Genomic DNA, 26,730 nt, shown 5'->3' with positions numbered 1-26,730 from the left:
GCATGCATGCCTCTTATGTCCAATTTCCCCACACTCAAAACCCTTCAGACTACCTGTGGTTGCATAAACCATGTAGGCTTTCCCCCCTTTTTACCTCACCTGGTACAAAATATGTCAAGTTGAAAACCTGCCTTCTAGCCTACAAGCGGTAACGTTTCAACAGTGGGGTTTTACATCCAAGTAATAACTCTCTCATTGGGCTGCCAAATTTCCTGTAAGGTGCGAGCTCTCGCATCAGGTTCATATTCGGCTCAGGCATATACCTGAACCCATGGCGGAGAGACAGGTACAGTGTCTCCACGTGAGACTCCATCCCCACTCCCACCAAACAAATCAAGAGAGAGAGAGAGAGAGAGAGAACAGGCTGACCCTAGTCCCCCGACACATAAACTCTTCCAGCACAATGGAGGCTGAGACAGGAGGGGTCGGGAGACACTGTGGCCCCGTCTGATTATACCCCTGGACAGGGCTAACCAGGTAGGATATAATCCCACCCACTTTGCCAAAGCACAGTCCCAACACCACTAGAGGGGTATCTTTAACCACCAACCTACTACACTGAGACAAGGCCGAGTATAGCCCACAAATGTCACCCAAGCGACTAACTCACCCAACAATGTAGGCTATATAACCACTCAATTAAATTACTTAACCTAAAAACCGAAAAAAGATTAGAAACAAGAAAAACATTAGCTTAAAAAAGGGACAGCAAACCCTGTCACCACCCACAGCAACCTCACACAACCAACTCCAGAGAGAGAGAGAGAGGTGAGGCCACCAAACCCTGTCACCACCCACAGCAACCTCACACAACCAACTCCAGAGAGAGAGAGAGAGGTGAGGCCACCAAACCCTGTCACCACCCACAGCAACCTCACACAACCAACTCCAGAGAGAGAGAGAGAGGTGAGGCCACCAAACCCTGTCACCACCCACAGTAACCTCACACAACCAACTCCAGAGAGAGAGAGAGAGGTGAGGCCACCAAACCCTGTCACCACCCACAGCAACCTCACACAACCAACTCCAGAGAGAGAGAGAGAGAGAGAGGTGAGGCCACCAAACCCTGTCACCACCCACAGCAACCTCACACAACCAACTCCAGAGAGAGAGAGAGAGAGAGAGGTGAGGCCACCAAACCCTGTCACCACCCACAGCAACCTCACACAACCAACTCCAGAGAGAGAGAGAGAGAGAGGTGAGGCCACCAAACCCTGTCACCACCCACAGCAACCTCACACAACCAACTCCAGAGAGAGAGAGAGAGGTGAGGCCACCAAACCCTGTCACCACCCACAGCAACCTCACACAACCAACTCCAGAGAGAGAGAGAGAGAGAGAGAGAGGTGAGGCCACCAAACCCTTTCACCACCCACAGCAACCTCACACAACCAACTCCAGAGAGAGAGAGAGAGGTGAGGCCACCAAACCCTGTCACCACCCACAGCAACCTCACACAACCAACTCCAGAGAGAGAGAGAGAGGTGAGGCCACCAAACCCTGTCACCACCCACAGCAACCTCACACAACCAACTCCAGAGAGAGAGAGAGAGAGGTGAGGTCACCAAACCCTGTCACCACCCACAGCAACCTCACACAACCAACTCCAGAGAGAGAGAGAGAGGTGAGGCCACCAAACCCTGTCACCACCCACAGCAACCTCACACAACCAACTCCAGAGAGAGAGAGAGAGAGGTGAGGCCACCAAACCCTGTCACCACCCACAGCAACCTCACACAACCAACTCCAGAGAGAGAGAGAGAGAGAGAGAGAGAGAGAGAGAGAGAGAGAGGTGAGGCCACCAAACCCTGTCACCACCCACAGCAACCTCACACAACCAACTCCAGAGAGAGAGAGAGAGGTGAGGCCACCAAACCCTGTCACCACCCACAGCAACCTCACACAACCAACTCCAGAGAGAGAGAGAGAGGTGAGGCCACCAAACCCTGTCACCAACCACAGCAACCTCACACAACCAACTCCAGAGAGAGAGAGAGAGGTGAGGCCACCAAACCCTGTCACCACCCACAGCAACCTGACACAACCAACTCCAGAGAGAGAGAGAGAGGTGAGGCCACCAAACCCTGTCACCACCCACAGCAACCTCACACAACCAACTCCAGAGAGAGAGAGAGAGAGAGGTGAGGCCACCAAACCCTGTCACCACCCACAGCAACCTCACACAACCAACTCCAGAGAGAGGTGAGGCCACCAAACCCTGTCACCACCCACAGCAACCTCACACAACCAACTCCAGAGAGAGAGAGAGAGGTGAGGCCACCAAACCCTGTCACCACCCACAGCAACCTCACACAACCAACTCCAGAGAGAGAGAGAGAGAGAGGTGAGGCCACCAAACCCTGTCACCACCCACAGCAACCTCACACAACCAACTCCAGAGAGAGAGAGAGAGGTGAGGCCACCAAACCCTGTCACCACCCACAGCAACCTCACACAACCAACTCCAGAGAGAGAGAGAGAGGTGAGGCCACCAAACCCTGTCACCACCCACAGCAACCTCACACAACCAACTCCAGAGAGAGAGAGAGAGGTGAGGCCACCAAACCCTGTCACCACCCACAGCAACCTCACACAACCAACTCCAGAGAGAGAGAGAGAGCTGAGGCCACCAAATCCTGTCACCACCCACAGCAACCTCACACAACCAACTCCAGAGAGAGAGAGAGAGGTGAGGCCACCAAACCATGTCACCACCCACAGCAACCTCACACAACCAACTCCAGAGAGAGAGAGAGAGGTGAGGCCACCAAACCCTGTCACCACCCACAGCAACCTCACACAACCAACTCCAGAGAGAGAGAGAGAGAGGTGAGGCCACCAAACCCTGTCACCACCCACAGCAACCTCACACAACCAACTCCAGAGAGAGAGAGAGAGAGAGAGGTGAGGCCACCAAACCCTGTCACCACCCACAGCAACCTCACACAACCAACTCCAGAGAGAGAGAGAGAGAGAGGTGAGGCCACCAAACCCTGTCACCACCCACAGCAACCTCACACAACCAACTCCAGAGAGAGAGAGAGAGGTGAGGCCACCAAACCCTGTCACCACCCACAGCAACCTCACACAACCAACTCCAGAGAGAGAGAGAGAGATGAGGCCACCAAACCCTGTCACCACCCACAGCAACCTCACACAACCAACTCCAGAGAGAGAGAGAGAGAGAGGTGAGGCCACCAAACCCTGTCACCACCCACAGCAACCTCACACAACCAACTCCAGAGAGAGAGAGAGAGAGAGGTGAGGCCACCAAACCCTGTCACCACCCACAGCAACCTCACACAACCAACTCCAGAGAGAGAGAGAGAGAGGTGAGGCCACCAAACCCTGTCACCACCCACAGCAACCTCACACAACCAACTCCAGAGAGAGAGAGAGAGATGAGGCCACCAAACCCTGTCACCACCCACAGCAACCTCACACAACCAACTCCAGAGAGAGAGAGAGAGAGGTGAGGCCACCAAACCCTGTCACCACCCACAGCAACCTCACACAACCAACTCCAGAGAGAGAGAGAGAGAGGTGAGGCCACCAAACCCTGTCACCACCCACAGCAACCTCACACAACCAACTCCAGAGAGAGAGAGAGAGAGAGGTGAGGCCACCAAACCCTGTCACCACCCACAGCAACCTCACACAACCAACTCCAGAGAGAGAGAGAGAGAGAGGTGAGGCCACCAAACCCTGTCACCACCCACAGCAACCTCACACAACCAACTCCAGAGTCAGAGAGAGAGGTGAGGCCACCAAACCCTGTCACCACCCACAGCAACCTCACACAACCAACTCCAGAGAGAGAGAGAGAGAGGTGAGGCCACCAAACCCTGTCACCACCCACAGCAACCTCACACAACCAACTCCAGAGAGAGAGAGAGAGGTGAGGCCACCAAACCCTGTCACCACCCACAGCAACCTCACACAACCAACTCCAGAGAGAGAGAGAGAGAGGTGAGGGCACCAAACCCTGTCACCACCCACAGCAACCTCACACAACCAACTCCAGAGAGAGAGAGAGAGGTGAGGCCACCAAACCCTGTCACCACCCACAGCAACCTCACACAACCAACTCCAGAGAGAGAGAGAGAGAGGTGAGGCCACCAAACCCTGTCACCACCCACAGCAACCTCACACAACCAACTCCAGAGAGAGAGAGAGAGGTGAGGCCACCAAACCCTGTCACCACCCACAGCAACCTCACACAACCAACTCCAGAGAGAGAGAGAGAGGTGAGGCCACCAAACCCTGTCACCACCCACAGCAACCTCACACAACCAACTCCAGAGAGAGAGAGAGAGGTGAGGCCACCAAATCCTGTCACCACCCACAGCAACCTCACACAACCAACTCCAGAGAGAGAGAGAGAGAGGTGAGGCCACCAAACCCTGTCACCACCCACAGCAACCTCACACAACCAACTCCAGAGAGAGAGAGAGAGGTGAGGCCACCAAACCCTGTCACCACCCACAGCAACCTCACACAATCAACTCCAGAGAGAGAGAGAGAGGTGAGGCCACCAAACCCTGTCACCACCCACAGCAACCTCACACAAACAACTCCAGAGAGAGAGAGAGAGAGGTGAGGCCACCAAACCCTGTCACCACCCACAGCAACCTCACACGACCAACTCCAGAGAGAGAGAGAGAGGTGAGGCCACCAAACCCTGTCACCACCCACAGCAACCTCACACGACCAACTCCAGAGAGAGAGAGAGAGGTGAGGCCACCAAACCCTGTCACCACCCACAGCAACCTCACACAACCAACTCCAGAGAGAGAGAGAGAGGTGAGGCCACCAAACCCTGTCACCACCCACAGCAACCTCACACAACCAACTCCAGAGAGAGAGAGAGAGGTGAGGCCACCAAACCCTGTCACCACCCACAACAACCTCACACAACCAACTCCAGAGAGAGAGAGAGAGAGAGGTGAGGCCACCATTGTAAGTAGTTGAAACGCTGTCTCCCATTGATCAAAGTGGGTGGATTCCTCGTCTTGCAACGTGCAGATAATCATGTCACCCGCGCCCCCTCTAACTCCATCGGGAGTGGTTTGGTGTGTATAGATAATTTCCTCTCTGTTCTCCAATCTCCCTCTCTTTGATGTATGTGATCTGCGTGGGGTGAGATAGGTTTGAGTTTGACACAGACATACACAAGTGCATGTGCATTTGCACACAAGCAGATATAGACCAACAGTGATATAGTGTTGGAATTTTTGAATTTCATCAGATAAACTACATATCAAAAACAAATCCCAGTCCCTCAGTCAATGTTAAAATGTTAGTGGCTCTAGGCTCCTTTCATCTCAGGACCTTTTAATATGATCTTTATACACATTACTCAAGTTTAATGGTGTCACTAGTTGTCATTAATGTACAGCTGTGGTTTAGTGTGTTCAGACATTACATAATTCAATCTGAGACAAATTTCAGTTTGTAGAGGAGAGAGACCTGAAAACAATGCTTCCGTCTTCCAATGCTTCTTCCATAAGCTTTATCGAGATACCATTATTTAATGTATCCTTAATACCAAGCTACACCCACCATAACTCTCCCTTCCCCCCAACCCACAAACCCCTTAACCCCCTCACCCTAGTTCCCCCTAATCTTAAACGTAATCATTTGATTTGGTTATCCCTGGAGAAATACATATCCCAGGTGTGTTTTATCTCCTGCTAAAAATATGTTCCAGCAGCTCTAGTCATTTATTAGCTGGATTCACCTCACCACTCTGCCGCCTTATCGCAAATTGATGGGAGCCGTTAACACCAGGCATTTTACTTACAAATGTCTAATTTTGGGAACATTTAGCTTCGTCACAGTGAGTCTGAGCGGATGACTTCGTAACCCTGTGTCACGCTGTGACAGAGGTGTGGCTACACTCTGGAAAATACGATTTTGTATTTTCTGCTCCCTTACCTTCCACAGAGGGTGAGTTTTGTACCTCGTTTTAATGCTTTTGTGAATGCATCTCAAGCATCTAGCAGAGATTCAGCTCATTTTAGAGTCAGAGTACCTTGCCAGGTGCTTTGGCAGTATTTGACAGGACGTGACAGCTGTTAGACGTGGTGTGAGGGACAAAGTCTTTGGTGGCGTATGCATAGCATGTGCTACTTCCTGACATCAGTCCAATGCGCTAGAGAAGGCAGTAAGTAGATGGAGCAGGACAGTAAACACTAACCTATGCCACCATCAACTATGATGACACTCCTGTGAATAACTATATGGAATAGGGGAGGATAGAGGAGATAAAGAGGAGGAGAAAGAAGAAGATGAAGATAGTATGTTGTGTCCCCACAAGAATAGTAAACAAACAGAAATTTGACCAACTGGGGACATTTTGTTAGTCCCCACAATGTCAATTGCTATTTCTAGTGGTTTTAGGGTTAAAGTTAGAATTAGTGTTAGGGTTATAATTAGGTTTAGGGTTAGCAGCTAGGGTTTTTATGGTTCGGGTTAGGAGCTAGGTTTAGTGTTAAGAGTTAGGTTTAGGGGTTAGGAAAAATAGGATTTAGAAAGGTTAGTTATACAAGACTGTGTGTGTGTGTGTGTGTTTATTATTATTTATTTTTTCTTTCACATGTATTTTTCCAGGTAGTCTAGTTGAGAACAAGTTCTCATTTACAACTGCGCCCTGGCCAAGATAAAGCAAAGCAGTGTGACACAAACAACAACACAGAGTTACACATGGAATAAACAAACATACAGTCAATAATACGATAAAACAAGTCTATATACAGTGTGTGCAAATGAGGTACGATAAGGGAGGTAAGGCAATAAATAGGTCATAGTGGCGGAATAATTACAATGTAGAAATTAAACACTGGTGATAGATGTGCAGAAGACGAGTGTGCAAGTAGAGATACTGGGGTGCAAAGGAGCTAAATAAATAAAATAAATAACAGTATGGGGATGAGGTAGTTGGATAGGATTTTCTATGAATTGATTTGCAAATGATGCTGGAAAATAAGTATTTGGTCAATAACAAAAGTTTATCTCAATACTTTGTTATATACCCTTTGTTGGCAATGAAAGAGGTCAAACGTTTTCTGTAAGTCTTCACAAGGTTTTCACACACTGTTGCTGGTATTTTGGCTCATTCCTCCATGCAGATCTCCACGAGAGCAGTGATGTTTTGGGGCTGTTGCTGGGCAACACGGACTTTCAACTCCTTCCAAAGATTTTCTATGGGGTTGAGATCTGGAGACTGGCTAGGCCACTCCAGGACCTTGAAATGCTTCTTACGAAGCCACTCTTTCGTTGCCTGGGCGGTGTGTTTGGGATCATTGTCATGCTGAAAGACCCAGCCACGTTTAATCTTCAATGCCCTTGCTGATGGAAGGAGGTTTTCACTCAAAATCTCACGATACATGGCCCCATTCATTCTTTCCTTTACACGGATCCGTTGTCCTGGTCCCTTTGCAGAAAAATAGCCCCAAAGCATGATGTTTCCACCCCATGCTTCACAGTAGGTATGGTGTTCTTTGGATGCAACTCAGCATTCTTTGTCCTCCAAACACAACGAGTTGAGTTTTTACCAAAAGTAATATTTTGGTTTCATCTGACCATATGACATTCTCCCAATCTTCTTCTGGATCATCCAAATGCTCTCTAGCAAACTTCAGACGGGCCTGGACATGTACTGGCTTAAGCAGGGGGACACGTATGGCACTGCAGGATTTGAGTCCCTGGCGGCGTAGTGTGTTACTGATGGTAGGCTTTGTTACTTTGGTCCCAGCTCTCTGCAGGTCATTCACTAGGTCCCCCCGTGTGGTTCTGGGATTTTTGCTCACTGTTCTTGTGATCATTTTGACCCCACGGGGTGAGATCTTGCGTGGAGCCCCAGATCGAGGGAGATTATCAGTGGTCTTGTATGTCTTCCATTTCCTAATAATTGCTCCCACAGTTGATTTCTTCAAACCAAGCTGCTTACCTATTGCAGATTCAGTCTTCCCAGCCTGGTGCAGGTCTACAATTTTGTTTCTGGTGTCCTTTGACAGCTCTTTGGTCTTGGCCATAGTGGAGTTTGGAGTGTGACTGTTTGAGGTTGTGGACAGGTGTCTTTTATACTGATAACAAGTTCAAACAGGTGCCATTAATACAGGTAACGAGTGGAGGACAGAGGAGCCTCTTAAAGAAGAAGTTACAGGTCTGTGAGAGCCAGACATCTTGCTTGTTTGTAGGTGACCAAATCCTTATTTTCCACCATAATTTGCAAATGAATTCATAAAAAATCCTACAATGTGAATTTTCCTAATTTTGTCTGTCATAGTTGAAGTGTACCTATGATGAAAATTACAGGCCTCTCTCATCTTTTTAAGTGGGAGAACTTGCACAATTGGTGGCTGACTAAATACTTTTTGCCCCACTGTATATTGCACTGGTCATCCCCAAAGCCAACACTTCCTTTGGACGTCTTTCCTTCCAGTTCTCTCCTGCCAATGACTGGAACGAATTGCAAAAATCTCTGAAGCTGGAGTCTTATATCTCCCTCTCTAACTTTATGCATCAGCTGTCAAAGCAGCTTACTGTACCTGTACCTGACTGTACCTGAACACAGCCAATCTGTAAATAGCACACCCAACTACCTCATCCCCATATTATTACTTACCCTCTTGCTCTTTTGCACCCCAGTATCTCTACTTGCACATCATCATCTGCACATCTATCACTCCAGTATTAATGCTATATTGTAATTATATTGCCTCTATTGCCTATTTATTGCCTACATCCCTAGTCTTCTACATTTGCACACACTATACATAGATTTTTCTATTTTTATTTTCTATTGTGTTATTGACTGTACGTTTGTTTATGTGTAACTCTGTGTTGTTGTTTTTGTCGCACTGCGTTGCTTTATCTTGGCCAGATCGCAGTTGTAAATGAGAACTTGTTCTCAACTGGCCTACCTGGTTCAATAAAAGAGAAATTAAAATAAATCAATAAAAAACATACATACTTGAGATTCTTCAAATAGCCACCCTTTGCCTTGATGACAGCTTTGCACACTCTTGGCATTCTCTCAACCAGCTTAATGAGGTAGTCGCCTGGAATGCATTTCAATTAACAGGTGTGCATTCTTAAACGTTAATTTGTGGAATTTCTTTCCTTCTTAATGCGTTTGAGCCAATCAGTTGTGTTGTGACAAGGTAGGGGGGTATACAGAAGATAGCCCTATTTGGTAAAAAGTCCATATTGATAAAAGACCAAGTCCATATTATGGCAAGAACAGCTCAAATAAGCAAAGAGAAATGGCAGTCCATCAATACTTTAAGACATGAAGGTCAGTCAATATGGGACATTTCAAGAACTTTGAAAGTTGATTCAAGTGCAGTCGCAAAAACCATCAAGCACTATGATGTAACTGGCTCTCATGAGGACCGCCACAAGAATGGAAGACTCGGAGTTACCTCTGCTGCAGAGGATAAGTTCATTAGAGTTACCAGCCTCAGATATTGCAGCCCAAATACATGCTTCACAGAGTTTAAGTAACAGACACATCTAACAGACACACACAGGAGACTGTGTGAATCAGGCCTTCGTGGTCGATTTGCTGCAAAGAAACCACTACTAAAGGACACCAATAATAATAAGAGACTTGCTTGGGCCAAGAAACACGAGCAATGGACATTAGACCGGTGGATATTTGTCCTTTGGTGGGGAGTCCAAAATGGAGATTTTTGGTTCCAACTGCCATGTCTTTGTGAGACGCGGTGTGGGTGAACGGATGATCTCCGCATATGTATTTCCTACCATAAAGTATGGAGGAGGAGGTGTTATGGTGTAGGAGTGCTTTGCTAGTGACACTGTCTGTGATTTATTTAGAATTCAAGGCACTCTTAACCAGCATGGCTACCACAGCATTCTGCAGCGATACGCCAACCCATCTGGTTTACACTTAGTGGGATTATCATTTGTTTTTCAACAGGACAATGGCCAACACACCTCCAGGCTGTGTAAGGGTAATTTGACCAAGAAGGAGAGGGATGGAGTGCTGCATCAGATGATCTGGCCTCCACAATCCCCGGACCTCAACCAAATTGTGATGGTTTGGAATGAGTCGGACCGCAGAGTGAAGGAAAAGCAGCCAACAAGTGCTCATTATGGGGCAGCAGGTAGCCTAGTGTTGAGAGCATCATCAAGGCAAAGGGTGGCTATTTGAAGAATCTCATATAAAATAGATTTGGATTTGTTCAGCATTTCTTTGGTTGCTACATTTTTCCATTTGTGAGATTTCCTAGTTTATATATATATATATATATATTGTAGAAACATCTCAAGGATAATAAATGTAATCCGTAACATAACTTTTGGATTATCCAAACTCAGTAACATAATCTGATTAAATTCCGTTACTTTTAGATTACTTTCCCCTGTATGTTACCAATTGAACGACCTCGTTTGCAGGATAAATTAATGTTAAAGTTTACATAGCTGGCCATATATGGATGTCTAACCCATCGCTTTCTACTAAATTATATCCTTACATTATATATATTATATATAAAAAAAAGTTATGTTACGGATTACATTTATCATCCTTGAGATGTTTCTACAACTTGTAGAAGTTGGAGTCCACCTGTGGTAAATTCAATTGATTGGACATGATTTGGAAAGGCATACACCTGTTTATATAAGGTCTCATAGATGACAGTGCATTTCAGAGCAAAACCCAAGCCGTGAGGTTGAAGGAATTGTCCTTAGAGCTTCAAGACAGGATTGTGTTGAGGCAAAGATCTGGGGAAGGGTACCAACACATTTTTATTATTCTTAAATGGAAGAACTTTGGAACTACCAAGACTCTTCCTAGGTCTGGCCACCTAGCCTAACTGAGCAATCGGGGGAGAAGGGCCTTTGTCAGGGAAGTCACTCTGACAGAGCTCCAGAGAACATTCCAGAAGGACAACCATTTCTGCAGCACTCCACCAATCAGGCCTTTATGGTAAAGTGGCCAGACGGAAGCCACTCCTCAGTAAAAGGCACATTACAGCCCGCTTGGAGTTGGCCAAAAGGCACCTGAAGGACTATCAGACTATGAGAAACAAGGTTTTTGGTCTGATGAAACCAAGATTAAATTTTTTGACCTGAATGACAGGCGTAACTCTTTGACCTGAATGCCAAGCGTGGCTCCGGAACAAGTCTCTGAATGTCCTTGAGTGGCCCAGCCAGAGCCCGGACTTGAACCCGAACGATCATCTCTGGAGAGACCTGAAAATAGCTGTGCAGCTCCCCATCCAACCTGACAGAGCTTGGGAGGATCAGCAGAGAATAATGGGAGTATCTCCCCAAATACAGGTGTGCCTAGCTTATAGCATCATACCCAAGAAGACTCGAGGTAGTAATCTCTGCCAAAGGTACTTCAATAAAGTACTGAATAAATGGTCTGAATACTTATGTAAATGTAATTTTATGTGCAAAAATGTCTAAAACCTGTTTTTGTTCTGTCATTATTGGGTATTGTGTGTAGATTGATTTGGGGGAGAAAAACTATTTAAACATTTTAGAATAAGGCTGTAATGTAACAAAATGTGAAAAAGTCAAGGGGTCTCAATACTTTCCAGAATGCAATGTACACTGAATAATCTAAAATGGTGAATCCCATATTGGTCTTTCACATTCAGGCCAACCCAAGCTGTACTGTGCAGTAGGCTAATAGTAGGCCTACTATTGAAACAGATAAACTGAGTCAGAAATTCACAGGTTTCAAGTTTTCGTTCTCAAAGTCACACATTTTTTTTTACAGACCTTTTTTTGAGAGGTCTGTAAAAAATCTAAGAAATTGATTTTAATTTTTGAGAGTAGGTACCCTTTAATTCAAGTGTGCAGGCACCTAGCACTCCAGGAGGGGGGTGGGGGAGGGGATCTGTTTCGTTGAGCCCTAGGAGGGGGAATCACCTTGCCTGGGCGTTAATCGAATTGCACTGTGTCCGGCACTGATCCACATCCCATACCGCAGGATTACTCTCTGCAACTTCTGCTCCTGCCAGAACTCTGTTTATCGGCTCTCCAATACAATTTAATACACACCCCAAAGAACCCTTTCTCTGGTGCTGGGCTTGCAGCTTTACCATTCAGGTGTCTTAATCTTGTCAGGAGGAATGCATGAATCTCTCAGATCTCAATTTCAATGCTCACCACGGCTGCAATGGTGGCCATATTTGTCTGGAAAAACTGAGAACCAGAACCCAGGGAGAATAATCTCTGAGAGAGAGAGGAGACGGAGACCAATACAAACACACAAAGAAGCATATTAATAATAATGATACTTCACCTTAACCTTGTAGGTTAGCATTGGGTGGGATAAGTAAACGGGTCACAGGTGCCCATATGGATCCAAAGGGAGTTGGAAACGACTGCCCAAAAAAACAGATGGATTCACATCCTGGAACACCTCAACATGCAATGCACTCTGGGAGAGGTCGTAGGTCAGGAAATGGGGGAATGTGGGATTATCGCTGTGCGTCATAGAAAGAACAGATTAACTATGCTCTTACGATGGTGTATGGGTTGAACATAAAGACCTTGAGGCCGTTTCAGTATTGGAGCTACATTGAGCTGATCTTGACCCCTAAATTTAAGTCTCTGGCTTGCAGGAGCGGTGAAGGTCTAGGCTATTGATTCTGAATTATTCATCAGATGGCATTTGCAAAATGCCTATAATCTCAGAGTCAGACGATGACTCAAGTATGCATTTAATTTGTCTACTGTATACTGTTACTCTCTCCATTAGTCTTTACAGTAACGTGACTTTGACTACCAGTGTACTAAAACATGAGAGTGATTGGCTGTTATACATTACCCTTTCTATTGTATGCTCTGTGTCATTCAATCTGAAGAGGATCTGCCCTTGTTTACAGTGGAACATATGAGCTGGCGTCATCCACTGGTTCCGTATTCATCCCCGACACTCAATACAATGAGTCCTAATAGCTGAAAGGAAGCTATGGCAAAGGGGTTGTTATATGTCTACAGATGAAGGGGTGGGGGTTGTTATATGTCTACAGATGAAGGGGTGGGGGTTGTTATATGTCTACAGATGAAGGGTGGGGGGTTGTTATATGTCTACAGTTGAATGGGTGGGGGTTGTTATATGTCTACAGATGAAGGGTGGGGGGTTGTTATATGTCTACAGATGAAGGGGTGGGGGTTGTTATATGTCTACAGATGAAGGGGTTGGGGTTGTTATATGTCTACAGATGAAGGGGTGGGGGTTGTTATATGTCTACAGATGAAGGGTGGGGGGTTGTTATATGTCTACAGTTGAATGGGTGGGGGTTGTTATATGTCTACAGATGAAGGGGTTGGGGTTGTTATATGTCTACAGATGAAGGGGTGGGGGTTGTTATATGTCTACAGATGAAGGGTGGGGGGTTGTTATATGTCTACAGTTGAATGGGTGGGGGTTGTTATATGTCTACAGATGAAGGGTGGGGGGTTGTTATATGTCTACAGATGAAGGGGTGGGGGTTGTTATATGTCTACAGATGAAGGGGTGGGGGTTGTTATATGTCTACAGATGAAGGGGTTGGGGTTGTTATATGTCTACAGATGAAGGGGTGGGGGTTGTTATATGTCTACAGATGAAGGGGTGGGGGTTGTTATATGTCTACAGATGAAGGGGTGGGGGTTGTTATATGTCTACAGATGAAGGGGTTGGGGTTGTTATATGTCTACAGATGAAGGGTGGGGGGTTGTTATATGTCTACAGTTGAATGGGTGGGGGTTGTTATATGTCTACAGATGAAGGGGTGGGGGTTGTTATATGTCTACAGATGAAGTGGTGGGGGTTGTTATATGTCTACAGATGAAGGGTGGGGGTTGTTATATGTCTACAGATGAAGGGTGGGGGGTTGTTATATGTCTACAGATGAAGTGGTGGGGGTTGTTATATGTCTACAGATGAAGGGTGGGGTTTGTTATATGTCTACAGATGAAGGGTGGGGGGTTGTTATATGTCTACAGATGAAGGGTGGGGGGTTGTTATATGTCTACAGATGAAGTGGTGGGGGGTTGTTATATGTCTACAGATGAAGGGTGGGGGTTGTTATATGTCTACAGATGAAGTGGTGGGGGTTGTTATATGTCTACAGATGTAGGGGTTGTTATATGTCTACAGATGAAGTGGTGGGGGTTGTTATATGTCTACAGATGTAGGGGTTGTTATATGTCTACAGAATAAGGGGTGGGGGTTGTTATATGTCTACAGATGAAGGGGTGGGGGTTGTTATTTGTCTACAGTTGAAGGGGTGGGGGTTGTTATATGTCTACAGATGAAGGGGTGGGGGTTGTTATATGTCTACAGATGAAGGGTGGGGGTTGTTATATGTCTACAGTTGAAGGGGTGGGGGTTGTTATATGTCTACAGTTGAAGGGGTGGGGGTTGTTATATGTCTACAGATGAAGGGTGGGGGGTTGTTTTATGTCTACAGTTGAAGTGGTGGGGGTTGTTTTATGTCTACAGATGAAGGGGTGGGGGTTGTTTTATGTCTACAGGTGAAGTGATGGGGGTTGTTATATGTCTACAGATGAAGGGTGGGGGGTTGTTTTATGTCTACAGTTGAAGTGGTGGGGGTTGTTTTATGTCTACAGATGAAGGGGTGGGGGTTGTTTTATGTCTACAGGTGAAGTGATGGGGGTTGTTATATGTCTACAGATGAAGGGGTGGGGGTTGTTTTATGTCTACAGATGAAGTGGTGGGGGTTGTTATATGTCTACAGATGAAGTGGTGGGGGTTGTTGTATGTACAGATGAAGTGGTGGGGGTTGTTGTATGTCTACAGATGAAGTGGTGGGGGTTGTTGTGTCTGACATACAGTACTAGCTTTAACTTGACTGTCCTCAATGTCATGAAGACAACCCATTAAACCACAGGTGGCCAACTCCTGCCCACTTTTTATTTGTGTATTCATCCTTTATTTACCCAGATGGCCCCTTTGAGCTTAACAACCTCATTTCCAAGATTGCAGCAGCGTGTGGCCATACAGTACATGCGACAGGGTCATACATTAAAAAGGACAATGCTGTAGCAGCACACTTGAGATATGAAAAAGAGCCCAGACAGCATTGATCGCTGTTCATGCTTTGGCGTTTGCATCCCTCTTACAGCGTAGTGTAAGCCTAAAGGACATAGATCCATCCATGATTATCGAATCGTCACATGGGAATTACATGAGTTATTAGCAGAACAACCCATTACCCCCTGTACTGCAATGCAGAGACAGAGAGAAAGACAGAGTGAGAGAATGAGAGAGCGAGAGAGAGAGAGGTGCAGTAGCAGATGTCTATTGTCTGTACTTGGATTTTGCTAAGTGACATGTGTTATGGATTGTTTCATATGCACTGACCTTCAATCCTCCGTTTAGAAAATAAGAAACAGAAAAAAAGAAACGACTGCATCTCATGTATCTTTATTTCCTGCCTCCATGAATGCCAGAGATGAATGCAGGTAGAAAAATAAAATATAAGCGAAGACAACTCCCACAAATCACCTCTCCCTCCTCCACCAATCAGCCGGAACATAACTAAAGATAACTCACAGTCCTTTGCTCTGCATTCTTATGAGATAACTGCTCCCTCACAGGGAAGCACTGTTCTGTAGATTTGGTCATTGCTATCGGGCAATGCTATAAAGGACTTCTCTAACCTTTACCAAGTAGGCCCTCATTGTAAAAACAATTTTGTTCTTAACTGACTTGTCTAGTTAAATAAATAAATAAATCTTTTTTTAAATAAATAAAATAAGAACAATTGTGTCTCTGGAACTCTTAAAGGGTATGAACACAAGGGCATCCCGAGTGGCGCAGCGGTCTAAGGCACTGCATCACGGTCTAAGGCACTGCATCACGGTCTAAGGCACTGCATCGCAGTGCTTGAGGCATCACTACAGACCCCAGTTCGATCCCAGGCTGTGTTGCAGCCAGCCGCGACCGGGAGACCCATGAAGCAGCGCACAATTGGCCCTGCGGGATGTCCTCTAGCTACTTTTTGTGGCGGGCCGGGCACATGCACACTGACTTCGGTCACCAGTTGTACGGTGTTTCCTCCGACACAGTGTTGCAGCTGGCTTCCGGGTTAAGCGAGCAGTGTGTCAAGAAGCAGTGCGGCTTGGCAGGATCCTGTTTCGGAGGACGCATGGCTCTCAACCTTCGCCGTACGGGATTTGCAGCGATGGGACAAGACTGGTACTACCAATTGGATATCATGAAATTGGGGTAAAAATATTTTTGAAATATTTACAAAAATAAAGGGTATGAACAAAGAACAAAGACAATATCTATAAGGGACTTGGTTCCATGGTGTGCTTTAAATGGGTACAGTATCTGAAGGCTGTGTCTACTGAAACATGAATGGGCCATGTCTTTCACAGTGACATCATGTGTCTTGTTGTGTGATAGGAGTATAAAGGAACCCATGGCAGCCCCTGTGTTTGTGATTGCGGTGGACAAAAGGCGACGTTAACTGTATCTGGACTGTACGTCTTCACAGTGGAGCTGTCAGCATTGGCTTTGTGTTTGGCTCAGCGACCTTGTCCTTTGCAGACCGCCTATTAATTAACATCGGTGTGCATGGAGGGACCAGCCGTGGTGCATACTGTCTCCTGTCTATAGCAGATCAATGCAGGGAGAAAACACAAAGGGAGACGGGCGCTAGGAACGAGTGCGTGTCTTCAAGTGCATTTTCCACTACACTAAAGACCCATTTGAGTAATGTGCTTCCGACACGCTCTCGTGTTGCCTCCCAGTGTTTCTGCTTTATGGACGATGCACCAGCATTTTGGCTTTACAGCGCTCTCTCGCCATTTCTCTCTCTCTCTCTCCCTCTGTGTGCTTCTCTCACTGCCTTTGGCTGAGACTGTAGTGAACTCACCCCATGCTGGGTCGTCTTTTCTCTGGGGACTGATTCCCTCTCATCTCTGCTGCTCTCCCTACCCAGTCTCAACACTGTGCCCTAGGCCCAACCACAGCCTCTAACCTATAGCCCAATGCCAAGACCAACATCCCAGCCCCCATTCCTGACACCCCCCATTCACAGCCCCAGCCCCCTCTTAATCCCTTCCCAAGCCCCTATGCCTGTCCCTCTGGCAGGGGATCTGGTCACCCACCAGAAGGTATGTGGAGGACTATTACAGCCCTGCAAGGTTTATTTAACGTGACAGCTGTTACTCTCTGACCACCATCATGCAAGTGTTTTGGACTGCCAGTATGTGTGTGTGTGTGGTTGTTTGTGTTTGTATTTCTGTTAGTAGGCGTTTGTGTGTGTGTGTGTGTGTGTGTGTGTGTGTGTGTGTGTGTGTGTGTGTGTGTGTGTGTGTGTGTGTGTGTGTGTGTGTTTGCTTGTCGCGGATGTCCTTCAGCAGTAAAGATGTGTCGGAGAGAGATGAAAAGAATGCTAATTAAGTGTATTACAGTAGTGAGGACTACCCTGGCTGACACACACGCACGCACGCACACACACACACACACACACACACACACACACACACACACACACACACACACACACACACACACACACACACACACACACACACACACACACACACACACACACACTGTGCTCTGTGTGTGTGTGTATGTGCACCCACCTGTGTGTTTCTGGACACCCCATTCTGCCTCCTTGAACCACTGAAGTGGTATAAAAAAATCCAAGTTTAAGTACATTCTGTGTTTGAATGAAGTGACAGCAAACATTCAGCAATAGCTTCAACGGCTGGTCTGCGGGGATGGGTGGATGGCAGGAACCAATGCTTTCCATCTCTTTTCTCAAGAGGAACTTTTGTGTGATTCAGTGTGGAAACAAAAGACAGGGTCAGTCAAAGTTTCAGTTTCTTTCTGCTTTATGGAGTTCTGGCAGTACGTACAGCTGGAGCAAGGAAGCACATTTGTTGTTGTTGGCATTCACGTATATTGTATTTGCCATGCAGATTTTGCATGGTGTGTGTTTTTGTTGGTGTGTGTGCGTGCATTCTGACCTTGCTGAACACCCCTTTCAAATAGAGCTCTATGTGAGTTCTCTATCCTAGTGAATCTGGGAGTTGACATTGCAGGTGCTGCAGGTCTTGCCAAAAAGAGCTAATCACAACTTCATTACCCTTGTGAAGCCACCAATGGCACCTTCATCCTCTGTTTCCAGGACACTGCGTAACTGTCTACTTCATTCTCTGTTTCAATGCTGAACTGTCTACTTCATTTGACTTTCTGTTAAAGTTGAGACCTTAGCCTCAGGGAAGTTTTATAGATATAGATACAGGGCTTGGAAGAGTAGATGCTGCTTCTTCAGCAGCTAATGGGGATCTGAATGAGAAAATCATAGTTCTAGACTCGGATCCTTATTCGATTACATCTCCCCATATCATTGTTTCTGCAGAGATGGCCTGACAAAAATGTCAGCCCCCAATCTCTCTCTCATAAGAGCACATTCCTCAAATAGGAAATTATAAATCAATTAGGTAAAAATTTGTTTAGACCAGCGGCAGCAGAATGGAACCTCTCGCAGAAAGATTAGATCATAGGAGACATCCCTAGCATTGCCTGCACGGTTAAACAAGGACTTTCTAAATTTCCCTCATAACACTATGTGCTCTATGCAATGAGTTTGAATAAGATGCTGTTTTTTAGGACAGGGTTTTCTGCGCCATTAGTATGACACATGACTGCTAGTGTCTTTGTGTGGTGGTTTGTATTTGTGCGTCTGTGTGTGTGTGTGTGTGCATGCGTGTGTGGTGTGTGGTGTGTGTATCTTTGCTGCTTTGCTGGCTGTGTTGACGTTGATAGTCTTTGACAGCGTCTGGGAGAGCAGGGAAGTGGTGACTGTTGTGGTAGAAGACACAGAGAGCAGTGGATAGGAGAAGAGAATGATAATCCTATTCCAATGTGCTCTGCCTACAACAAAATCTCTTGCATAGTTAGTTTTGCATACAAAGTCTTGCATAGTTCGGTATGTTGCACAGAAAGTGGCTAATATTGCATTGATTCGATCACAATTCCCACAGCAAAGGGAAACGTTGATAGTGTTAACTAACGGGGAAAACTCCAGAAAGTTGAGTGAAGTTCAATCTCGTGCTTCTCTTCGCAGGCTGATATTTCTTCTGCACGGCAGTCCTGGGGGAGTTGCGTGCCCACGCACGTGTGCAGCTTAGAGGGAACATTGCTTGTGACTTTTTTAAACTGGCACTACCAGTCGAAGCCTGTTCCCTCCTCTCTCCCCCCTCCTTCCTCCTTCTCTGAAAATGCATAGAAGGCCTTTGTTCTTTTCTCCCTTCTTTCTCGCCTCCTGGTCTCCTCTCCTCCTGTTGAACAGTTGCCAGGCAGCAGGCTGCCCATCACAGTGACCAGAGACAGTCTCTAAGAGAGTGGGCTGGGCTGAAAAAAGGGTCCCACCCCAATATGACCCGACACTGTATTACTCTGTCCTCTTCTCTCCCTCTTTCTCTATCTACTTCTCTCCTCTCATTCTACCCTAACTCTGCCCTCTATCCCTCTGTAGCGTTTTCCCCCCCATCAGCACCTCTTCTCCTCCCATCCCTAGTTCCCTCTCCCCTCCCCACCCCATATTGTCATTGGCACTGACATTTATATTCTTATGTTACAGTGCTGGGGATAGTTTCAGTGCAGCCCAGAGTTTCTGGGCTGGGCTTTGGCACTGTGGACTGATTGACTACTTTAATGGACACCTGTGTAGATAGTGGCAAGCTGTTAAATGACTGGCCATGGCTGAAGTGCTACAGCCATGAGAGGACAGGGTTAACTCCTGTGGCCTCACAGGCATGTGGGGAAGAATGAGATGAGCTTGCACGATATGTGTGTGTGTGTGTGTGTGTGTGTGTGTGTGTGTGTGTGTGTGTGTGTGTGTGTGTGTGTGTGTGTGTGTGTGTGTGTGTGTGTGTGTGTGTGTTAGAGAAAGAGAGTCAAGGGTAAGAGACAATGGGAGAGGGAATGAATGACAGAAAGAAAGGCAAGAAGAAGGATAGTGAGAGGATGGGTTTGGCGTGGATTGAGAGGTTAGGGTGGGGCTGCATAATAACATTTTCTGTTGGGAGAGTATTGGGAATCGATAATGTAATTCATAGAAAAGCCATGGACTGGCCTCTCATTGACATTCACAGGCATGCTCAAGCTTACATCCCCAAGAATTAAAGAAGAGAGAAAAATCGGTCTGTCATTGAAACAAAGAGTCACCCATTGTTTATATCAAGCCCTTAAGTAACCACAATGCCCAGCGAGCAGCCTTTAAAATACCATTAGGCTTTGATTGACATCTCCGGTGGCCCAGTGTCCTTGGTGATGCAGTGAGTAAGGAGGTAACCACACGGTCAGCCAGCGCTCAGCACGTGTCCTCTTACCTCTCTCTCTCTCTCTCTCTCTCTCTCTCTCTCTCTCTCTCTCTCTCTCTCTGTTCTCATAACTGCATGTGGCCATTTTAGGTCAGATAAAATGTAAAATACCAGTTATTCCCAGGTATTGCCAAAGCCCATTTGTGGCACAGCAAGTGAGGGGCAGGAGTGTGGGTGACTCTTACCCAAAAACTCAGCAGCCCGCAGCTCACATCCCAGGGGCCCCACAGTCACAATGAGCCTGGCATAATCGGATCTGACAAAGTGTGGCTCTTACCAATGAGCCACACTATGTATCTATGTATTTGTATTCATGCCTAAGTTTTAAGGAATTTGTTGTGGCTTTTGTGGTAGGATGTTTTGGTAAGTCATTGTAAGCACTGGCTGTGTGATTTGGCTGTGTCCAAGTCACAGTCAGTCTCTGTTTCTTAATGAGAATGCTGTTAGCAAGAGCAGTGCTTTTTTGTTTTACCGCAGTGAGTGAGTGCAGTGCCATTTTGGTGACATCCTTCTCCTTTCTCTCCCCCACACAGCGCTGACAGGAGGGCAGCCCGGGTCCACGCAAGGGAGCCAAGATGGCCGAGCGCCCGGGAGCAGACTCAGAAGAGCGGCTGAGGAGTCCTACTGGGCCTATTCAGGTGTGTGTGTTAATGCAGAATGGTTCTTACTCTCTCTCTCTCTGTCTGTCTCTCTCTCTCCCCCTTCTCCTTCTCTCCTCTCTCCCTCTTCCTCCGCCTATGCTCCCTGTTCTTTAGAGCCCTGGCCTCAGGGATTCTCTGGGCTTTTTATTTTATGAATGTTTCTGTGGAGAAAAAGTGACTTATTTTGTCCCTCTGAGCGATATTTGCAGAGGAGGAGCATTAATATTTTACTGTGCAACCAAGCCTCGGGCAACAAATGATCTTTATTTTTTAAATATATTTCTGTTCCCATGTCTACTCTAATTGTAGCCCGACGCTGCATTAAAGCCAGGGGCTCGTGGCAAAGTAGAGCTGGTGACAGATTCACTTAGCGAGCTGGGTATTGATGCTTAGATCTATTAATGGTGTTTTGTGTCATGGCACGCATAATATTAAAGGCTTATATAAGACTCTGATGTAACTGTGGGTGTAATTTCAGCAAGAAGAAAACAATACAGATTGTGTAGGACAGTCACAGAGATCCCTCCATTTTGTAAAATGGCATATTTTTTTTCTGAACAAACGGATAGGCTGGTGCTATAGCAGGTACTGTAGTGTTTGAGTGAGTGAGTGAGTGAGAGAGAGAGAGAGCTGAGGATAGTAGGTTATGCTTGGTTTGAGAATGCTGATGGCTCCTAACCCTTTCATGTGAATCAGCGGTGGCACTCTGGTAGCCCATCCTGATATTTAATAATCACATCAGTCCCTTTGGGGCCCGGTTACCCACTGCTATTTCTCCTCTCAAACAGCTGAGAACCTCCTTATACCTCGCTATTCTAGCAGCAACTACAGACCTGTCACTAATACAGAACTGCATATCTCTCTCTCTATCCTCTCTCTCTCTCTCTCTCTGGGCCTTAGGGACATGAAGCAGAGGAGAGGCAGTATGCAGGGCTGTCCCTAGATATTGCCTGAGTTTGTGCACAGCTCTAAGCTCTCATCTCTCTCTGCATGTTAATGCGTCATTCTCTCTGGCGGGCTGATGGGGCAGTCTGCTATGCCTCAGTGAGGTAGCCATTCTGGAATCTGTCATCTGAATATATACTGGTGGATCTGATTACGACAAGTTAATTCGGACAGAGCTTTATACAGAGCTTTATAACTGTTTTACTGTAAGCTCACCAGGTTGCGAAGTGAGGACTTCACCAATATTGGATGCCTTATTACGCCAGTGATTATGTTATTATTTGGATGTCTGTTATTCTTTAGAAGTTGTATACATTAAATGATGACTTAAGAAACTGTCATTGAAATGTGTTTGGATCAACTGTAATTGTGTTGGTACTAGGACTTTCAAACAATTTCAAACATGTAATCAAGTTAATCTTAGGATTTACTTTTAGTAACCTCTGAAGGATCTACGGGATCTGTGTCCCTCGTTGCTAACATGCGCTAATGTGACTAGAATGACGTTGTAAGTAACAGCACACTTTCCAGGACATAGACAGGCTTAAATTATTGTTAATCTAACTGTACTGTCCAATTTACAGTAGCTATTACAGTGATAAAATACCATGCTATTGTTTGAGAAGACTGCACAACAACAAAACTTTATCACGGCAACTGGTTTGATACATTCACCTCTGAAGGTATATAATGTACTTCCATTCAGTAATCTTGCACTGATTTGTCATTCTGGTTCCAGAGATAAAATGTAGAATAGTTTTGCTTGATAAAATCAATTTTTATATTCATATGTAGGAACTGGTTTCTACAGTTGGAACCTCTGACGATTGTATTTTGTTTTGACATCCCATTGTTGTTTTTAGACGTATAGATGATGTATTTTGTTTTGACATCCCATTGTTGTTTTTAGACGTATAGATGATGTATTTTGTTTTGACATCCCATTGTTGTTTTTAGACGTATAGATGATGTATTTTGTTTTGACATCCCATTGTTGTTTTTAGACGTATAGATGATGTATTTTGTTTTGACATCCCATTGTTGTTTTTAGACGTATAGATGATGTATTTTGTTTTGACATCCCATTGTTGTTTTTAGACGTATAGATGATGTATTTTGTTTTGACATCCCATTGTTGTTTTTAGACGTATAGATGATGTATTTTGTTTTGACATCCCATTGTTGTTTTTAGACGTATAGATGATGTATTTTGTTTTGACATCCCATTGTTGTTTTTAGACGTATAGATGATGTATTTTGTTTTGACATCCCATTGTTGTTTTTAGACGTATAGATGATGTATTTTGTATGTTCTCACTGTATTTGGAAGACTTTCAGACAATGCAATTAATCACAAACAAAAAAATGGTGCACAAAAAATACAAAAAGTGAACTCAAGTGAACTGATGAATAACTCTCACAGCCCTAGACTTGGTACCCTTATGGCCATTTTTGGCCATTCTTTGTATACATTCAGGGCCAGGCAAAAAAGACTGTACAATAAATCAGACCAATACTGAGCTATATTCCATGATCATTTGTTTTGTTGAAATGATATTCTAAACGGCATTGGCACTTGGATTGGAACCAGTGCTATGGTCGGATGATATGAAAATAGAGCTCTTTGGCCACGCACACCAGTGGTGGGTTTAGCATTGAAAAACACAAGCAGAAGCAGAAAATAACCTCATACCTATGGTCAAATATGGTGGTGGATCTTTGATATTTTTGGGCAATTTTGCTTACACTGGTCCTGGGGCCCTTGTTAAGGTCAACGGCATCATAAACTTTTCCAGTGCCAGGACATTTTAGCCAAATACCTGGTTGCCTCTGCCAGGAGGTTGAAACTTGGCCACAAGTGGATCCTCCAGCAAGACAATAACCCACAACACTAATCAAAACCTACAAATAAATGGTTAATTGAGCGCAAAATCAACATTTTGCCATGGCCATCTCAGTCACCTGACTTAAACTCTGTTGAAAACCTGTGGTTTGAATTGATGAGGGCAGTCCATAACAGCAGACAAAGGATATCAAGGACCTGGAAAGACTGAACATACGACCTGTCATTGCTCATATCAGAATTACTGCCTCAAAGTGAAGCGGCTGAGGCCTTAATTAAGATATGCAGTATAAACCAAACAAATGACCCCGGGTGAGTTATGCCCTCCAGCCTACAGAATTACAAGTGCTTTTCCATATATTTTAAGCTGCCTTTTTGTGAGCATCTGACTGAAACACTGAGGCCAGATCAATAGGCCCTCCCTCATGCCTTCTCTTCCACACACCGTTACAAAGTTCACATTAAGGTGGGTTTGATGGAAAGTTCCACTTTTCCACGTACATTTTTAGTTGTTGCTCAATGGCACTATAAATCACCCTCCGTCCCTCCCCTCACCCCCAACTTGCTGGATATTCATTTTAAATCCCTTGTAGCCTCAATACTTCTGGCTTCAATGGGAGACGTACCCTAATTTATGAGATGGAGAATTCACCACCTTGTCCGTTTCATATCAATTCTCATAGCCCATTTCACATTCACTGGCAGGCTTGAGTTGAGAGCTCTCTAGGTTTTGTGTGCAGCCATGAAGAAAATACATGAAGATGGACATTGATGATATATTGTACTGTAGTTTAACTTTAGAGGATTAATGGCTGTGACTTAAATAACAACTCATAAAGATAGTCATTTCTGCGAGGATGTTAAACAAAATATATATATTTTCTTTAGTGTGCTGCTTAGTCAGTAGGCCTATGCTTAAGTCCTTGGATTCTAAGAGTGTGCCTTTACTTCTTATGAGTGTTTGTACACGTTTCGTTTTTCTGTGTGTATTTCTGAGGACGTGTAAATATGCTTTGGAGTGGATCCTCTATGCATATTCAGTAGTATGCTGTAGTAGGGGACAAAGAAAAACTGCATTGGATCACCCTTGAATCTGCAGTGCTCCACTTGCCCTAAAATGCACTTAAGGGTGTTTCCTAATGGATTAATATGCACGTTATTTACTGAATGGGGTCTTCAGACCAGGTCATTCGTGTAAGGTGTGATGGGCTGTGTATTATCCAACACCTTTGAGTGATTTCATCAGCACTCAGGGGAATTACATGTAATTTGAGATCTAGCAGAGTTATGACAATGGTAGGGCATCTGGTTGCCATGCCAACCTTTACAGAACTGCCTGCCATAGAGGTTCTGAAATGACATTAGGACAATCACAGACTTGCCTGTCAACAGCAGTCCTCATAGTTTACAATGAATGAAGATGGAGAAATAGTATTATTTAATCATTTCTGCCCACACAAAAAAACAGGGAAATAAATCTTGTTAGCACAGGTGGTCATTGGTCACTGATACATCTCTTCCAGCTCTGTATAATTATTTCTTCAAATGGAAATTATGACAGTAAATCTCAGTAAGACAAAAATAATGGTGTTCCAAAAATGGTCCAGTTGCCAGGACCACAAATACAAATTCCATCTAGACACCTTTTCAATAGAGCACACAAAAAACTATACATACCTCGGCCTAAACATCTACCCTTTATGGTTGTGAGGTCTGGGGTCCACTCACCAACCAAGAATGAACAAAATGGGACAAACACCACATTGAGACTCTGCATGCAGAATTCTGAAAAAATATCCTCTGTGTACAACGTAAAACACAAAATAATGCATGCAGAGCAGAATTAGGCCGATACCTGCTGATTACCAAAAAAGAGCGGTTCAATTCTACAACCTCCTACTGTAAATGGAAGCGATTCCCAAACCTTCCTTAACAAAGCCATCACCCACAGATAGATGAACCTGGAGAAGAGTCCCCTAAGCAAACTGGTCCTGGGGCACTCTGTTCACAAACACAAGCAGAGCCCCAGGACAGCAACACAATTAGACCCAACCAAATCATGAGAAAACAAAAGAGAAGTACTTGACACACTGGAAAGAATTAACAAAAAACTGAGCAAACTAGAATGCTATTTGGCCCTAAACAGAGTACACAGTGGCAGAATACCTGACCCAACATTAAGGAAAGCTTTGACTATGTACTAACTCAGTGAGCATAGCCTTGCCAGGTCTGCCATAGGCAGGCTACTGTATGTGCACACTGCCCACAAAATGAGGTGGAAACTGAGCTGCACTTCCTAACCTCCTGCCAAATGTTTGACCATATTAGAGACACATACTTCCCTCAGATTACACAGACCCACAAAGAATTTGAATATCAAATCCAATTTTGATAAACTCCCATATCTATTGGGGGAAATACCACAGTGTGAAATCACAGCAGCAATATTTGTGACCTATTGCCACAAGAAAAGGGCAACCAGTGAAGAACAAACACCATTGTAAATACAACCCATATTTATGTTTATTTATTTTCCCTTTTGTACTTGCACATCGTTAGAACACTGTATAGAGACATAATATGACATTTGAAACATCTCTATTATTTTGGAATGTTTACTGTTTGTTTTTATTGTTTATTTGTTCATTATCTATTTCACTTGCTTTGGCAATGTAAACATATGTTTCCCATGCCAATAAAGCCCCTTAAATTGAAATTTAATTGAGAGAGCCAGAGAGATGTTGTGTCAAGGCAGCTGAATGTTTAGAGGGAACAGAGGGCTGAGGGCAGCCTAACAGAATGAAAAACAAAGCCTCAAACCTGACTTGGCATGCTGATGAGAGCAGCTTCCTAGTGTGGTGTTCAAGTCCTCTTTTCTCTCACTCCCAGCCCTATTTTTCCCTTTCTGTGGTGGCACATCTCAATCTCTCTTTCAAGCTTTCTGTCTTTCAC

The 26,730-nt window shown here is 45.1% G+C and overlaps 1 protein-coding gene across 3 annotated transcripts in view; it reads left to right on the top strand.

The window, feature by feature from the left end:
- The window catches only part of LOC109896944 (receptor-type tyrosine-protein phosphatase gamma), a 317,719-nt gene that overhangs the window by 64,328 nt on the left and 226,661 nt on the right, over positions 1-26,730 (top strand). For all 3 annotated transcript variants that reach the window (XM_020491414.2, XM_031806855.1, XM_031806938.1), the window contains exon 2: positions 20,883-20,987. In XM_020491414.2, coding sequence (XP_020347003.1) covers positions 20,883-20,987 — 105 coding nt within the window. The remainder of the gene's footprint in view (positions 1-20,882; positions 20,988-26,730) is intronic.

Source organism: Oncorhynchus kisutch, linkage group LG1, assembly GCF_002021735.2.
Source record: "Oncorhynchus kisutch isolate 150728-3 linkage group LG1, Okis_V2, whole genome shotgun sequence".
Classification (NCBI taxonomy): Eukaryota; Metazoa; Chordata; class Actinopteri; order Salmoniformes; family Salmonidae; genus Oncorhynchus; species Oncorhynchus kisutch.
The sequence above is the reverse complement of the archived record's forward strand: the minus strand, read 5'-3'. Positions and strand labels throughout refer to the sequence as shown.